Source organism: Enhydra lutris, unplaced genomic scaffold (genome assembly GCF_002288905.1).
Source record: "Enhydra lutris kenyoni isolate GAN:26980312 unplaced genomic scaffold, ASM228890v2 scaffoldscaffold12, whole genome shotgun sequence".
Taxonomy (NCBI): domain Eukaryota; kingdom Metazoa; phylum Chordata; class Mammalia; order Carnivora; family Mustelidae; genus Enhydra; species Enhydra lutris.
The window spans coordinates 37889625-37902393 of record NW_019154096.1 but is presented as its reverse complement, the minus strand read 5'-3'; the positions used below and the strand labels follow the sequence as shown (position 1 = coordinate 37902393).

At 38.0% G+C, this 12769-nt stretch overlaps 1 protein-coding gene across 4 annotated transcripts in view; it reads left to right on the top strand.

The window, feature by feature from the left end:
• LOC111145126 (WAPL cohesin release factor) overlaps positions 1-4982 on the top strand; it is an 86418-nt gene extending 81436 nt beyond the window's left edge. For 3 of the 4 annotated variants that reach the window (XM_022499803.1, XM_022499800.1, XM_022499804.1), the window contains 2 exons: positions 2191-2286; positions 2593-4982. In XM_022499803.1, coding sequence (XP_022355511.1) covers positions 2191-2286; positions 2593-2658 — 162 coding nt within the window. In that variant the 3' untranslated portion in view covers positions 2659-4982. The remainder of the gene's footprint in view (positions 1-2190; positions 2287-2592) is intronic. The other variant, XM_022499802.1, reaches the window with a different exon arrangement.
• The last annotated feature ends 7787 nt before the right edge of the window (positions 4983-12769 follow it).

Below are 12769 nucleotides of genomic sequence, written 5' to 3'. Positions count from 1 at the left end.
TTTTTTGTTTTTCTTTTTCCTGACTCCCTGTCTCTTCCATATTTATATTACAGTCAAGCTCTGATCTAAATGCATAGTAGCCTGCTCCACTGTGGTCCTTGCTGGCACCATGGCTTTCAAGAACAAGACCAAAGTTCTCATCATTGCTGTGGAGGTCCTGCAGGATCTTTATCCCCTTTCCTGAAATCTTTTCAGCTCAGTCCTTTTCCTTATTTCCTTCAAGTCAGAGATTTTAAGGGCAAATGAGAAACATACATCAAGCAAAGGGAAAGAGGGAGAGGGACGTCTCCAAAAAACAATGGGCATACTATTTAATGATTTTTTAGGTATTCTATTTTGCACACACCCTAGTTTCAGTTGTGTTCTTTTTTAAATAATGGGTGTAGACATTAACTTATGATACTGGCACATGTGATTTATCTTTGGCCATTTTTGTCATATGAATGTCATGTACCTATTCATCGGTATCTCTTTTCTAAAGAGATCATAAGGTCCTTAAGTTCTGGGCAATGTTGTGAATTCATAGAACTCTAGATGTCATTATTGCCTTGTGGGGAGTCATTATGATTACCTGCTCCCCCCCCCCAAAAAACTGGGTGATATACAAAATGTAAAGGAAATTGGTTTGCTGAATGTGTAAGTGGAAGAGAAACGAGAAAGCAGGTCATTGTACTATAGTAAAGGCTGCTTAATGGAAGCCCAGGGGATTGGGTTGTCTTCCATTGCACACATGGAAGCTGTATAGTTTCCATCAGGATTGCCCTTATGACATTCATCTGGTGCATTGCAGTGGTCAGTCTCCTCACTGGTCTTTGTCTTTTCTGCTCTCTTGACTCTGTTCCTGAAATCTTGGACACTGCCACCACAGCTGACTTCCCAAAGAGCACATCTGATCATTACGCTCTACCAATCTTTCTTGGTTTACCATCAGTTAGGGAATCATGACTTTGTTTACTGCTACGAGTAAAACTTGTTAAAACTTCTTCTGCTTTTTCGAAATCTGTCATACCCATTGGGTATTTTCTAAATTTCCCAGATAGGCCATGCCATTTCTCATTTTTTTTAAGTTTATTTAAGTAATCTCTACATCCAATGTGGGACTCAAACTCACAAATCCGAGATTGAGTTTTATGCTTTTCTGAAAGAGCCCCTCTCATTTTTTTCTTTTTGTACCTACTGTTCTCTGTTTAAAAACACATGCTATGACTCCCCTTCCCATGCCCCAGCCACAGTATGTTGGATTCTGTAGAGAATATTGATAGAAAAGGGTTTTATTGAGGGTTTCACTCAAAACCTCGGGTCTGTTCATTTATTTTGTATCATAGCAATGCACTTCTCTACTGAGTGGCCTTTGTAGCCGCTGAAGCTACTGCTCTTCCTACCGTCATGCTGTCTTCCTGGAATTATTTAAAGACATTCTTAAACCCAGCTTTCCTTTAGCTGTGTAGTTTCCATTGGGATTGCCCTATAACATTCACCACTCCAGTGATTGATGTTGCATAATTTAGCATATGGTTACTTAGTAACATTCATTAGATCTTTTCTGAAACTGTATTCATACTATTTTATCATTTCAAAAGTACACTGACAAAAAATTTTTTTTAAAAAGAGAGCGGGAGGGATGCTTGGGTGGCTTAGTCACATTGGTTTTATATATGTGTGTGTATATAGCAATGTCCTCTGCTGGCATTGCTGACATGCCAGCATGCAATGCCAGCTGACGTTCTCTCATGAAATAAGATTATCTTTGGAAAGATCTGGTTAATTCCCAGCCTACATAGGAACATTTTTATTAGGAGGATTTTTATTATTCCATAAGCACCAGAGTACATTCTCAGTTTCCCCCTTATTTTCTTGACATTGCTTCCCACCCCAACACACATATACTCAGCAGTGCATTTTATTCTTTCAGGCATTTTTCTGTATACTTAACAAAAGTAAATATGGATACAGGTGTAGCGTTTGCCAGTTTTACCTTTCTGAGCATGGGATGGAATAGGGAATGCACCCATACACACACACAAAAGCAGAGTTTAGGAGGGTGGAAAAGGCAATGGCATATTAAACAAGGAGATCAAGGACCTTGTAGAAGTTTGGAAGAAGGTATGTGCCCAAACCAGTAACATGGTGCAGGGTGCAAACTCCTGTTTGCTGCCACCTGACCAGTATATCTTTGATCTCTTTTCTCAGATCAATGTGACCACTGTGCGAGAGTATCTGCCAGAAGGGGATTTTTCAATAATGACAGAGATGCTCAAAAAATTCCTGAGCTTCATGAATCTTACTGTAAGTAGCTTCTGTTGCAGTTTCTGTGGTCATAAATATGATGCATTAATGACTGTAGAAATGAAAATCCTGTATGGCCCTCATGACTAGAAGCAAAAAGGGATTTTCTTGTGATGTGTTGTTTTAAGATAATAGAATAGCAATATATTTGGCCATAATAATTAACAATTATCAAAGCCACCGTTTAATCTTAGTGTTTTGATTTGTAGTGTTCAGTTTAGTGAAGCTAAAAAAATTTAAGCTTTGATTTGATGCTTGTTAAATATTAACTGTTCCTTCCTCTTTCCCCTCTCACGCTCCCTTCAGTGTGCTGTTGGAACCACAGGCCAGAAATCTATCTCTAGAGTGATCGAATACTTGGAACATTGCTAGCTGCTTTACCTTTGCTTCAGGTGCTCGGTAATGCTGGAGCTATTCTTAGACAAAGAAAAGTCATGAAAGAAGTCCTTGAAGATATACCAAGAACATTCATCAGTATCATTCGTGTTTGGATTTTTAAGGCCACCTGATTTCTTCGCCATGCATTCTGCATTTGCTGAATGACAGTTACTACATCAATCTGCAACTATCAAAAATGAGGGAAAAGGTTCAGGCTGTTAACAATTCCGTGCAGTATTTAAATACACTTAACTTTGGCAGAGTTTATACTCTCCCCTTGTTCTCTTGCTTTATTCTGGGCAAGTTCTAAGGGGAAAATTTGTGCTGCTGTTAGTGCAACTGCTGTGTATGTTGAGCCACTGTTGTCATGCCAGCCAGGTGCAAAGGCAGCTTAGCTACTGAGGTATCGAATGTTTTGAGGACATTCTAGACAACAGCTTAGTTCCTTTTTCAGGCTCATTTGCTTTTGCTTTTTTGTTGAATGATTCCAATCGTAAATAAAGCTTTTAATAATTTTGTGAATTTTTTTTCGTTGTTGTTCCCTGAACTACTGTCTATATTTAAAATTAGATGGAATCCAAAGACACAAGGGATTAATAGTATATTTTTTTATTTTTGATTTGGTTTGGGTTGTTGAACTATTTTTCACTTTTGAGACCATAACCATATTATCATACCATGATGAATCGTAGCTGTAGACACAAGAAAACCGACAACAGTTTGATGGAATATTATGTAAGATGATGTGCCCTGTTAAAGGATGAAGCAAGATAGACAAACCCAGGGTAGTTTCAGCTTAATACTAGAGGAGGCTCTTGAAACATTAAGTTTGGAGGGAGGACTCTCTAGATATATTTTCTAATGTTCAGTACAGTCATATAAGGAAGCTAAAACACCAATGTGGAATTCATGTTTCCAGATAATATGTATATTCTTCTATAGAGTGACAGGATCAAATGCATAAACGCAAAGCCTTAAATTGCTGGTTCAGAGAAGATCCTTTTTTTCATTCAGATTCTTAGTTCATAGAACAGTGTGTTTGGAAAATAGTCATGGAACACACAAAACACATATTTAATTTCACAACATTGCAAATCTTTGTGTTAATTATTATTCAGTCCACTGGTTAAACTTTTTTGTTGTTGTTGATTGGGCCTGAATACAGGCTTTCCAGAGATTTCTTTCATTAATACTTTTAAATACCTTTCAGGTAGTTATATCATGTTTCTTCATTGGATTTATAAAACTTGAAGCCATAAAAAATATTAGTTTGGTGTGTATTGAGGAAAATAGCTTAAAGTCTAACTGTTACTCATTTAGACTTTGTTATTTCCTTGTATAAAGTGACAAATCGGGGCTCTTGTATCAGTGCCAGCTGTAATGTTTTTTAAATACAGTGGCTGCCTTCTATTGTCTTCCTATTTTTGATAATGCAGATTGTTGGGAAATCTATAAGGAAGTAACTGATTCCAGGCAAATTGTTTTCTTCCTCCTACCCACCCAACCCCCACCCATCACCTTTTAACAGCATAGTTACGCCAGTGTAACTTGGGAAAGATTGAGGTTTTATTTGCCCTGAGTATAAAAGCTAGCTTAGCAAACTTTTAAAAGTATATCAATAAGTGATATTCATAAAATTGAATTAGTTAGATATATTTTGTTTAATAATTTTAAAGTGCATTGATATTTATTAATCATTGGATTTAGGAAGAGGAACAGATTTTTGGTAAAAACTGACTTGTGGCAGATGGTAAAGAATATTACAAAATGTTTGGATGAGAACAATCAGGGCGAACTACACTTTTCTGTTACACTGGTAATCATTTGAGAATTGATTTACCTCAGTGTTTAACAGTTTTTTGTTTTGTTTTGTTTTTTAAATAATAACTAATTGTCAAGCACTGATAGAGATGCAGACTTTGGTGGGGGGTGGTGGGGGAGAAATCACCTCACCAGCTGCAGTGCATTTGTGTGTTTTTAACCCTCAGAGAACTCTGCATTTTAGGGTACTTGAGGCTGACTTGCAAATTAAAGTTTTAAAGTAACCTTTTTTTCCATTGTAAATATTTCTGTAAATACTACCAATTGGAAATTAGAACAGTAGAGTACTTTTCTGAATCCAATCCTATTTTTATTTTATACAGTATTTCTCAGCTGTGATCTTTGGAGCAAAAGCCAACGGCAGGAAAAAAATAGTTTGTACCAGTTTCATGAAGTATGTCTTTGGGTTTTTGTAAATAATTTTAACTCAAATAAAATTGCTACTTTCAATACACATGTTGTCTTTAACATAAATCTATTGAACTGTTTTGGAGGAAGAAGTCTCATGAATTTGATACAGCTGACCAAGGGGAAACATGATGTGTTATGTGACTTTCCCTTCAACATACACATAAAAACCAATTTTTGTTAAACATTATGTACTTCTCCATGTTCTTAATGCTTCTCTAAATGTAATGTCAGTTCTCAGAAACACGGGTTCATTGAGGATGATGACTTTCTGCTTGTATAGTTATGCCCTTGATACATTTATTAAGTTAGTTGCCTTAGTCTTTTTGCCTGAGTATGACCCAAAACTTCTTTTTTACTTTTTTACAGTTGCTTTTTAGTTCAGTTTTCTTCTTGTCAGACTTTTAAGTTTCCTGCATGGAATACAAGTGGATTCCTCAACCTCTCCTTACTGCTTTTAATCACAAAACTAGATTAAAGGATATCTTCTGTGAGTTCCCCATCCACTTTACCCCTTCCAGCCATAAACAGTGTATAACCCTGTTTAAGAGTGCAGACTGTGGCTCTAGAAAGACCTAAACCATATACATATATTTGGAAACCAAGTGCTGATGTATGTTCGAGCAATTTCCCAAACTTTGATTCTACTTACTCAGCTAGAAGATGGGGCTCCTGCTTGCTTCAGGGTTGGGAAGACTCGGGGAGACTGCATGTGAAGCAGCGGCGCACGGTGCTCCAACGTAGATCCAAGTAAATGGGAGCTTTCACCAAACAGTTCTGTTCACACACTGTCAGGAAATTAAAATGTTCTCAACAATGGAGTAGACTACCGTGACTATTTCAGACATCTGGGATAATGGCTTTCATACTGCTGAGGCCATTGGGTTTGGATCCCTTAAACTGCAAGTCTCTAAAATTATTTTCAAAATTGTTAATATCTTGGTAGTGACTAAAGCAGGGAGAAAATCAAACAAACTTGAGTGATTATTAAAATGTTTCCAAACATGTCCTTCCAGTTTTCTTACATTGGAAGGAAGGACCGGAAGAGGTTTGCACAATTCACTGTCAGTTAATGGTCTTCTGATATTGGATGCATAGATTAATAACTTGACCTAGAAAATCTTTATTTTTAAAGGTTTTTTTTTTTTTTTTTTAGTAATCTCTACACCCAACATGGGGCTCAAACTCATGACCTTGAGGGTTGCATGCTCTTCCAACTAAACCAGCTAGGCACCCCTAGAAAATCTTTAAACTGAACAAAGAATTTTAATGGTAAGTGTTTTAGGGGTGCCTGGGTGGCTCAGTGGGTTAAGCCTCTGCCTTCGGCTCAGGTCAAGATCTCAGGGTCCTGGGATCGAGCCCCGCATCAGGCTCTCTGCTCAGCGGTGAACCTGCTTCCTCCTCTCTCTGCCTGCCTCTCTGCCTACTTGTGATCTCTGTCAAATAAATAAATAAAATCTTTAAAAAAAAAAATAGTGTTTTGGTCAAACCTCTATTTCCTTAGCCTCTGTGCAATTTAAATACTCCAAAGGCTTATGTATTGGATTAAGGAGCAAAAACAGAAAACTGTATCCGTGTACTACCTAGTTTTCAGTTACCTAAAAGAACCTGTTACCTAGGGGCGTCCGGGTGGCTCAGCTGGTTAAGCAGCTGCCTTCGGCTCAGGTCATGATTCCAGGGTCCTCGGATCGAGCCCCGCATCAGGCTCCCTGCTCGGCAGAGAGCCTGCTTCTCTCTCTCCCTCTCCCTGGTGCTCTGCTTACTTGTGCTCTCTCTCTAGCTCTCTGTCAAATAAATAAAAAAAAAAAAAAAAAAAAAAAGAACCTGTTACCTAGAGTTGTATTACAGAGGGTGTGGCTCAATGGAACTATACTGTTGGGAGGTTCATAAATCTTAAAGTAGTTTAATACTTAGTAGATTGTAATAAATTAGAGATGGATGTTATAATCCCTACAGCATCCAGTACAAAACAATGCAGAGACATATGGTAGAGCTGCTTACAAGAATAAAAATGGAACACTGAAATACTTTGGTTAACCAAAAAAGGGTGAGAAGAGTAACAAAAAAAAAAAAAATCCTGAGATAAATAGGAAACAAATAGCAAGAGAAAATAAATTTAAAATTCACATGGAAATGCAAAGGACCTAAAGAAGTCAAAATAATCTTTAACAAAGCTGGATGATACGCACTATTGAGCTCAGTCTCATTATAAAACTATAGTAGTTGAAAGCTGATATTAGCATAAGGAGAAAAAAAATCAGTAAAAAAAAAAAAAAGATGCACACCTACACAAGCGTATATGGTCAATTGATTTTTGGCAGAGGTACCAAAGTAATTTAATGTAGAAAGTTTTTTTTTTAAGATTTTATTTATTTATTTGACAGATCACAAGCAGAGAGGCAGGCAGAGAGAGAGGAGGAAGCAGGCTTACCACTAAGCAGAGAGCCCATGCAGGGCTCCATCCCAGGACCCTGGATCATGACCTGAGCTGAAGGCAGAGGCTTTAACCCACTGAGCCACCCAGGTGCCCCTAGAAAGTATTTTTAACACATGGTTCTGAGACAACAGGATATCTGTTAAAACAAAAACAACAATAAACTCTGACCCCCTATACCTCATGCCAAACACAAAATAACAGATCATATATAAGTGTGAAAGCGAAAACCCTAAAGTTGTTAGAAGAAAGTATGAAGGATATACTCATTTGGGGATTGGCATCAGATAACCAGTAAAGGAAACAATGGATTAGATTTCATCCAAATAAAAAACTTGTTTTTCAAAAGACACCATTAAGAAAATGAAAAAGCAAACCTCAGACTAGGAGAAAATAATCACAAATTGTGTGCTTGACGAAGGACTTGTGTCCAGAATATATAAAGAATTACAATTCAATAATAAGCAAACAATCCAATTTTAAAATGGGCTAAAATCCTGAATGGGCTAAAATCCTGAATAAAATCCTGAATCCTCACAAAGGATAACATGAATAACCAATAAACACATTAGTCATCATGGAAGTGTAACTCTAAATTAGAAGATATACTTATGTTCAGTAGAACAATTTGAAATATGTTAATACTAATTGTTGACACAAGCAATTGAGGGGCATCTGGGTGACTCAGTACATTAAGCATCTGCCTTTGGCTTGGGTCATGATCTCAGGGTCCTGGGAGGGAGCCCCATGTCAGGCTCCCTGCACAGTGGGGAGCCAGCTTCTCCTGCCCTGTGCTCTCTGTTACTCTGTCTCTCTCAAATGAATAATTAAAATCTTGAAGAAAAAAACAATTGAGGGGCGCCTGGGTGGCTCAGTGGGTTAAAGCCTCTGCCTTCAGCTCAGGTCATGATCCCGGGGTCCTGGGATCGAGCCCCGCATCGGGCTCTCTGCTCAGTGGGGAGCCTGCTTCCTCTCCCTCTCCCTCTGTCTGCCTCTCTGCCTACTTGTGATCTCTGTCTGTCAAATAAATAAAATCTTTAAAAAAAAAAAAAATTGAAACTGTTAATGTTGTGGGAATGTAAAATAACACCATTTTGGAAAAACTTTTGCAATTCATTGTAAAAGATAGAGCTGTCCCCCAACCCAGCATTTCCATGTTCTCCAGGAGAAATTAAAACATTCCATGGAAAAACTTGTAAAAAGAAATGTTGATAGCTATTAACAATAGCTTACACTAGAGGGCACCCAGCTGGCTCAGTCAGTAGAGTGTTTGATTCTTGATCTCAGGGTCATGAGTTCAGAATCCCATGTTGGGCATAGAAATTGCTTAAAAAGAAAGAAAAAAAAAAGTCTAACAATTGGCAAAAAAAAACAAAACAGAACGACAAAAAACACCTCACAAATACCCATCAACAGTCAATATATAAACAAATTGTATTGTATTTATGCAATAGAATGCTACTTAGCAATAAAAATGAATGAACTCCTCTTTCAATCAACAGCATGGATAAATATTGTATTCATAATGCTGAAGGGGAGATGAATAAGAAAATGTACATACAACCTGAACCAACTGACACAAATTTGTAGAACAGGCAAAACTAGTTTAATATGAAAACACAACAGTTGGGGCGCCTGGGTGGCTCAGTGGGTTAAGCCTCTGCCTTCAGCTCAGGTCATGATCTCAGGGTCCTGGGATAGAGCCCGCATTGGGCTCTCTGCTTGGCAGGGAGCCTGCTTCCCCCTCTCTCTCTGCCTGCCTCTCTGCCTGCTTGTGATCTCTCTCTCTCTGTCAAATAAATAAATAAAATCTTTGAAAAAAAATACTTAAAAAAAATAAAGCAGTTTATCTAGCAGATAAAAGGTTAGATGGAGGGGCGCCTGGGTGGCTCAGTGGGTTAAGCCGCTGCCTTTGGCTCAGGTCATGATCTCAGGGTCCTGGGATCATGACCCGAGCCAAAGGCAGAGGCTTTAACCCACTGAGCCACCCAGGTGCCCCATGTTAAGGAATTTTAAAACACCTCTTAATTCATAGGCAAAAGAAACTATAATGAAATTTTTAAAAACTTGGAACTCAATAAAAAGTATCAAAAGTTACAGGATGCAGCAAAACAGGACCTAACAAGAGATGTTTAACCTCAAACATCTATATAAGAAAAACAGCTGAAAATTCTAAAAAAACACTCCATTTTAAAGATAGAACAAGAGCAATAGAATAAACATTTGATGAGTAGAGAGAAGGTAATAGGAATGTTTTAAAATTTAACCCAAAATTGATTATTTGAAAAGGATAACTTAACTTTGAGGACACTGAGCAAGCAAGAAAAAATCAAATATAACTTTAAAATTAAATATAAAAATACAAAAGTATAGAGACAGATTAAGAAGATATTAACTGGGTGGCACCTGACTGGCTCAGTCAGTGGAGTATGTGACTCTTAATCTCAGCGTCCTCAGTTCAAGCTCCACATTGGGTGTAGAGCCTACTTAAAATAAAAATTAAAATTAAAAAAAAAAAAAAAAGAGGGACACCTGGGTGGTGCAGTTAATGAAGCAACTGATTCATGGTTTCAGCTCAGGTTGTGATCTTAGGGTCATGAGATGGAACCCTGCATCTGGCTCTAGACTCAGCATGGAGTCTGCCTCGGATTCTCTATCTCTTTCCCTCTGCCCCTCCCACTTGTCCTCTCTCTTTCTTTCTCTCTCTCAAATAAATCTTAAAAAAAAAAAAGACATTAACTGAAAGATTAGAGGAGAAATAAATGAAACAGAGACTTCAATTATGATTTAATTTTATTTTTTAATTTTCAGTAGGCTCCATGCCCAACATGGAACCTGAGCTCAGGACTCTGAGATTAAGAGTTGTATGCTCTACCAACTGAGCCAGAAAGATGTCCCTGAAATAGAGACGTTTATTTTAATTAATTAAAAAGATTTATTTATTTTAGAGAGAGAGAGAATGGGGGTGTAGGATGGGTAGAGGGAAAGGGAGAGAATTTCAAGCAGACTCTGTGCTAAGCACAGAGCCTAAAACGGTGCTTGCCATAGGGCTCAGTCCCACATCCCCAAGGTCATGGCTGGAGCCCAAACAGAGGTGGGTGGCCACCTGGCTCTGACTGAGACACCCAGGTGCCCCTGAAATAGAAACTTTTAAAGAAACAGAAAAGGTCAATGAATCTCTGAGTTTGTTCTCTGAAAAGATAAAACTGAAAACTACCAAAACTGAACCAGGAAGAAATAGAAAACCTGAACAAACCCATAGCCAGTAAGGAGATTGAAGCAGTCATCAAAAATCTCCCAAAAAAACAAGAGCCCAGGGCCAGACAGCTTCCCAGGGAAATTCTACCAAACTTTTTTTTTTTTAAGATTTTATTTATTTATTTGAGAGAGAGAGAGAGAGAGAGGTCACAGGTAGGCAGAGAGGCAGGCAGAGAGTGAGGGGGAAACAGGCTCCTCACTGAGCAGAGAGCCTGATGCGGGCCTTGATCCCAGACCCTGAGATCATGACCAGCCAAAGGCAAAGGCTTAACCCACTGAGCTACCCAGGCGCCCTCTACCAAACATTAAAGAAGAATTGCTATTCTCCTGAAACTGTTCCAAAAAATGGAAATGGAAGGAAAACTTTCAAACTTATTTTATGAGGCCAGCATTACCTTGATCCCAAAACCAAGACAAAGACCCCATCAAAAAAGAGAATTACAGACCAATATCCTTGATGAACACAGATGCAAAAATTCTCACCAAAATACTAGCCAATAGGATCCAACATTACATTAAAAGGATTATTCACCATGACCAAGTGGGATTTATTCCAAGTCTGCAAGGTTGGTTCAACATTCGCAAATCAATCAATGTGATATAATACATTAACAAAAGAAAGAACAAGAACCATATGATACTCTCAATAGATGCTGAAAAAGCATTTGACAAAGTACAGCATCCTTTCTTGATTAAAACTCTTCAAAGTGTAGGGATAGAGAGCACATACCTCAATATCAAAGCCATCTATAAAAAACCCACAGCAAATATCATCAATGGAGAAAAACTGAGAGCTTTTCCACTAAGGTCAGGAACAAGGCAGGGATGTTCATTATCACCACTGCTATTCAACATAGTACTAGAAGTCCTAGCCTCAGCAATCAGACAACAAAAAGAAATTAAAGGCATCCAAATCAGCAAAGAAGAAGTCAAACTATCACTTTATGTGGAAAACCCCAAAGACTCCACTCCAAATCTGCTAGAACTTGTACAGGAATTCAGTAAAGTGTCAGGATATAAAATCAATGCACAGAAATCAGTTGCATTTCTATACACCAACAGCAAGACAGAAGAAAGAGAAATTAAGGAGTCAATCACCTTTACAATTGCACCCAAAACCATAAGATACCTAGGAATAAACCTAACCAAAGAGGCAAAGAATCTGTACTCCGAAAACTATAAAGTACTCATGAAAGAAATTGAGAAAGACACAAAGAAATGGAAAGATGTTCCATGCTCATGGATTGGAAGAACAAATATTGTGAAAATGTCTATGCTACCTAAAATAATCTACACATTTAATGCAATCCTTATCAGAATACCATCAATTTTTTTTCAAAGAAATGGAACAAATAATCCTAAAATTTATATGGAACCAGAAAAGACCTTGAATAGCCAGAGAAATGTTGAAAAAGAAAGCTAAAGTTGGTGGCATCACAATTCCAGACTTCAAGCTCTATTACAAAATTGCCATCATCAAAACAGTATGGTACTGCCACAAAAACAGACACATAGATCAATGGACCAGAATAGGGAGCCCAGAAAACTCTATGGTCAACTAATCTTCAACAAAGCAGGAAAGAATGTCCAGTGGAAAAAATTGTGTTGGGAAAATTGGACAGCCACATGCAGAAAAATGAAACTGGATCATTTCCTTATACCACACACAAAAATAGACTCCAAATGGATGAAAGACCTCAATGTGAGAAAGGAATCTATCAAAATCCTTGAGGAGAACACAGGCAGCAACTTCTTTGACCTCAGCCACAGCAACTTCTTCCTAGGAACATCCAAAGGCAAGGGAAGCAAGGGCAAAAATGAACTATTGGGACTTCATCAAGATCAAAAGCTTTTGCACACAAAGGAAACAGTCAACAAAACCAAAAGACAACTGACAGAATGGGAGAAGATATTTGCAAATGACATATCACATAAAGGGCTAGTATCTAAAATCTAAAAGAACTTATCAAACTCAACACCCAAAGAACAAATAATCCAGTCAAGAAATGGGCAGAAGACATGAACAGACATTTCTGCAAAGACATCCAGATGGCCAACAGACACATGAAAAAGTGCTCCACATCACTCGGCATCAGGGAAATACAAATCAAAACCACAATGAGATATCACCTCACATCAGTCAGAATGGTTAAAATTAACAAGTCAGGAAATGACAGATGCTGG